At 38.9% G+C, this 5,000-nt stretch overlaps 1 protein-coding gene across 5 annotated transcripts in view; it reads left to right on the forward strand.

Annotated features, from left to right (window-relative positions):
• The window catches only part of LOC138006622 (uncharacterized), a 60,282-nt gene that overhangs the window by 24,031 nt on the left and 31,251 nt on the right, over positions 1 to 5,000 (forward strand). For all 5 annotated transcript variants that reach the window (XM_068853064.1, XM_068853061.1, XM_068853060.1 and 2 more), the window contains 4 exons: positions 751 to 1,002; positions 2,770 to 2,925; positions 3,500 to 3,637; positions 4,617 to 4,718. In XM_068853064.1, coding sequence (XP_068709165.1) covers positions 751 to 1,002; positions 2,770 to 2,925; positions 3,500 to 3,637; positions 4,617 to 4,718 — 648 coding nt within the window. The remainder of the gene's footprint in view (positions 1 to 750; positions 1,003 to 2,769; positions 2,926 to 3,499; positions 3,638 to 4,616; positions 4,719 to 5,000) is intronic.

Below are 5,000 nucleotides of genomic sequence, written 5' to 3' on the forward strand. Positions count from 1 at the left end.
CAACATAGCGGCTTGTGTGCGACAGAACGTGACTGGTGTTTCCGTGGCTGAGATTTTCAACAAACTAAGGGGCAGATGGATTTCTATATTACATTCGAGGTCGGATATATTTTGTCTTTAAAATGTCCTCTTTCGAAATCGAAAAATAATGCTTGACACATACACAACAGTTCAAAACGAGCATTTTTAAGCGAAAATGTTTGGCGACCACAATTTGTCATCTGGTGGCTGAAAATCTTTATCTAGTCGCCAGTTGACGCCCATATAAAAAAATCAATTTCGGACCCTGTGACATACATTATAATCGAACAAAGATAACTTCGACGGCAACGAGAACGTTAATAATTTGCGCATTTAGTGACCAAAAACAATAGCTTTGCACGCTCTGCACATGCGTTTTTCACTTTTGTCCATTTCTTTGCCGTTGGCTGCAAAACAACGACGTGAAATAGCCAAATTTGAGGTTTTATGAAGAACATCAGCACTCGACGATAAATTTTCACTTTCTCCCGTAAATTAAGAGCCATTCCGACCAGGATCATTTTTGAGGAACTACCACGCCAAATTAAAAAGTTTGAAATATAGTCATGAAGTGGTTACGGGAATTTATAATTATAAACTGACGATCTTGTTGCCGTCGCGGTCGTCGCTGCTTGAGTAGCAGTGAAATTAATCGAGTAGGTTACTCAAGTAACCTACTTGTTTGATTACGGTAATTTCACCTCAACAAATTTCATTTTGATTTTTAAGAACTCACGTGTCAAGACGAGGACGGTTTGCAGTACTTTGAAGGCGCCTCATGGTCTGTTGGTGCCTGCATGCAGTGCTCCTGTAAGCGTGGCTCGATTCATTGTTCAAGGAAAATAGTTCTAGAAAAGTTCCTTGAATTAATTCCTCTGCAAAATCGACACATTGGTGCTCAGGTTACGTTTACTGAAAGGTGTAATCAATCGGAGTGCAATGTGGCGCGATATACGGAAAAAAACGCAGATGTTTGTCACGGTGAGTAAATAACAAGTTGATGTTGAGTTATAACCTTGTAAAGCAGTATAAAGCACTACATTTGAAGTGCAGATTAAAGACGGAAGAGAGAAGTGGTACAGTGGTCCTCTCACTTATCTCGACTGAATTTAAGGTGGCTGAACACAGTTTTAGATACCTATGTCTCATTTACCTTTTTCTCTAAAACACTTGATCCTTTGGTCGCCAAAAATGGTAGCAAGCAAGTTAACAAATACGAACTTCGGTTTTTTGATAGTTAAGCTGACGTAAATGCCGTTGCCATGGCAACATGAATAAATATAAACAGGCCTTTAAAATCGGTTTTGTTTATTTGCAGAAAACCTGGTCGTCAGATTTTCTTTATAATTTGCATGCAACAAGCTTGTAACGATGCTCACAAGTTAACATTATTTTAATAATAATTTGACAGAGAGATCTCTAATTCTCCCTTGTTGAAGGTTCACTGGAATATCTAGAATTTCCTCAGTTAAAGTTCAATTTTTTTAAATACTCCCGTTACTTATTTCCTAAAGTACTTTCCTGCCAAATTTCGTTAAAATTCTAACTAGTCGTTCTCGAAAAATAGGCGTATTTCCGAGAAAGCTTTTCCGCATTTAATCGTAATTTTTTAGCTTACTACGCATGCGCTGCATTTAACTGAGTTCTTTGGATAACAAAGAAAAATCTGCGAATTGCGGAGTTCTTTGCATCGTTACCTTTTCTAACATACATTTCTCATAAAAGACTAAAACACTTTGTTCAATCATGGGGAAAAATAATACAGATAGCGGAAGCATTTCTGCAAATAAAGAAAACCGATTTTAAAGGCCTGTTTATATTTATTCATGTTGCCATGGCAACAGCACATACGTTAGCTTAACTATAAAAAAAAACCGACGTTCGTGTTGTTGTTAGCATGAATGCTACCATTTTTGTCGACCAAAGGATCAATGGCTTTAGACAAAAAAGTAAATGAAACATGGGTATCAAAAACTGTGTTCAGCCACCTTAAGCAATAGACTGAAATTTGAATAACAATACTTATACATCTTAAACCTGACATGTCCGTGAGAAAACCTTTGTTTAAAAAGCATTAACACGAGGCTTTAGGTGTAGAAGTATCGTTATTCAATTTTCAGTGTTATTTATGCAATGGGTCTATTGGCCGTATTCATAAATTGCGGCTAAGTAATTATTCTTTTGTCTTTATGCTAATCATCCTCACTAGCCTCGTTAGCACGAACAAAATTCAGAAGAATTTTTGCTCCAAAGTGAGGATAGTGCGGATGATTAGCACAAAGACAAATGAATAATTTCTTGGCTGTCATTTATGAATACGGTCTATTGTCTACCACGGACACCAGAAAAATTCAGGGCCCGGTTGTTCAAAATCCGATTAACGTTAATTCCAGATTAAAAATTAACCAAGGAGTTTATTTGTCTACTCCCAGATGTTGTTCATCGCTGATATTCGGTAAAACCTTACATTAGAAGAAGTCAATCTTGAAAAACAAGAATAGTCAGAAGAAATTTTCACCAAAAAGTTGAGAACACGAAACAAAAGTTTACGCTAATCCTGGATTAAGTTAATCGGCTTTCGAACAACCGGGCTCAGGTTTTTTCAACGGGATTTCAACCCAAGCTGCTCCCACTAAACTCAGTATGCATGAATGTAAATCAGATGTTGCTTTTTGATTGGAGAAACGTTATTTTGAAGAAAGGACTTTAAAAGATTGAGACTAAATTTTGCTATCTAATGGCCTCCAGCTTGCAAGTGGAACGGTAAACTACACTATTACGGTGATCGCTGGAAAGAGAATGGAGTCGATTTCTTCTGCGCCAGTGGTTCCGATGAAAGCCAGAGGGTAAGGCCTGGTTGCTACGTGGAAAACAAACGAGTTAAATGCACGGGAGCAATTCCAGGTCAGTCCATACGTTGTTACGTTGCCATTGACCAGGTCTCTCATTTGCCAATTATTAAGGGGGGAGAGGGGGAGGGGGGTAGGAGGTAATGTGGGGGAGAAAGACCTGGAAACGAAATTCTTACTCCTAAGTAACAAGTACCTTGCTCAAAGCTTGATGACAAGGGATCGTCCGAGTGAGAGTGGTCCAGAGTAGGACCGGAACTTTAGATAATCCCAAATAGTCTGAGAGTGAAAAATATCTTCAAAAGAAGGTTGGAAAATGGAAGATTCGTTCAAACGTCACATGAATTTCTTATGTTGCGTTCTCAACAGCCTAACAGACCGTCCTCGCTGAGGTATTCCCCAACCTCTCCCAAAAGGTTTTCTTGGACGTTTTCCGTTCCCGTCCATTCGACTAGTGAAATTTTCAGATTTTCGGGCTTAGTAGTAAACACCATTGAAAAGACTTCAGTGCCATTGTTGTGATTACAGCTCCTTTGCAACCAAGTTGCAGTCATTGCAACTTTGCAGAAGCATGGAAAGCTACCTTTTCGCCACGAAAAACTAATAATTCCTACTGGTTTTTGTCACAGGAATTAGACAGCTGTCTCTTTTATCAAACGATGAACTTTTCTTGTGTGATAGTGGGGATGAAATCAGACCAATCAGCGCCAGATGCAACATTCAAAGAAACTGCGACGATTCGTCAGATGAGAGAAACTGTGAAAAATGTAAGAAATGACGTACGAACTTCAGTGTTAACCAAGTCTTGGGCTGAACTGTGTCAAACACCAATGAAAAACTAGATTACCATAACACAAAATACATGTAATATCAATCATTAACGAAGTTAAAGAAATAGATATTACTTCGTGGTTGGTGAGGGCGTACGATTTCTGCTCACAAGTTGTAAAGAATCGCAAACCATCGAGTGAGTTGCGATTCTTCACAACGACTGAATAAAAATCGTACGAGCGAACCAACCATGAAGTTATTTGTCTATTTTATCAGTACTGAGATTCATTTCAAACAGTAATGACAATAGAGATTAGACGATGAAGTGAAAACTCACACAAATATTCGTTCAACTTCGTTGCTGGAATGCCTTAATCATTTGTAATTTCATTCTTGGTTTCTAAAAAGGCTTGCAAGGTGGCTTGGTTCTCTTGCTCAGCGATGAAATTGTCAACCGAACCGGCGTCCAAAAACCTTTCCAACAACTTGAAAAATCAAAGGGCGGCTTGAAGTTTTCGTACCAACTTCTTGAAGGATGACATAGTTTCTCGAACGATAACTTCACTAATGAAAAACGCCGTTCATCCAATCAGACGCCGCTAACGATGATTTTTCACTAGTGAAATTTTATCGTTCGCGTTGCTGATTGGCTGTGACTAAAAACAAAACGATGTTTTTATCACCGTCATTTCTGTGGGTAAATCTCAATACTTATATGATAAAGGGCGGTGATCAATTGAGTGGCGTAATATCGGCCAATCAATCACTGACAGACGATGAAATTAGCCAATCAGAGGTCAAAGCAAATACTTGCATCTGGCGGGAAGCGAGGAAAAACGCGTGCTAACAAACCACAATCAGTCTCACGCTTGTCCTTACCTCCCATAAGTGGCAATGTGTAACTTTGCAAAACCAAAGACATCGCCAAATTTAGCTGCTTTAAGTGTTTCCAATTGTTCTGTTGTTGTTTCCCAGACTACTGTCCCTATGTCTTGTCGCATGGATTTCTGTGGAACAGGACACAATTGGGTAAACAAGTTTTGAAACAATGCTCATTGGTTGACCCCACTTGGACAGGTAACGCCTTTTACATGCATCGTCATTGGCTAATACCATTAGAGAATTTCAGAAACGACGAAAGGCTACGACAACGACAATTGGTTAAACCAGGGAAAATGATCGTGCTGCAGTGCCATTTCTTTTTGGTACTCTCCAAGTTGAAGTAACCAAATTTAAGGTTTTGACGACAACAATCTGTCGTTCTCTCTTTACTTTAAATCCGTCCGTACCCACCAGTTATAGAATAACATATACAATTCAATATAAACAAGATGGCGGAATAAGCATTTGTCGGGCGAC

Source organism: Montipora foliosa, chromosome 6, assembly GCF_036669935.1.
Source record: "Montipora foliosa isolate CH-2021 chromosome 6, ASM3666993v2, whole genome shotgun sequence".
Lineage (NCBI taxonomy): Eukaryota > Metazoa > Cnidaria > Anthozoa > Scleractinia > Acroporidae > Montipora > Montipora foliosa.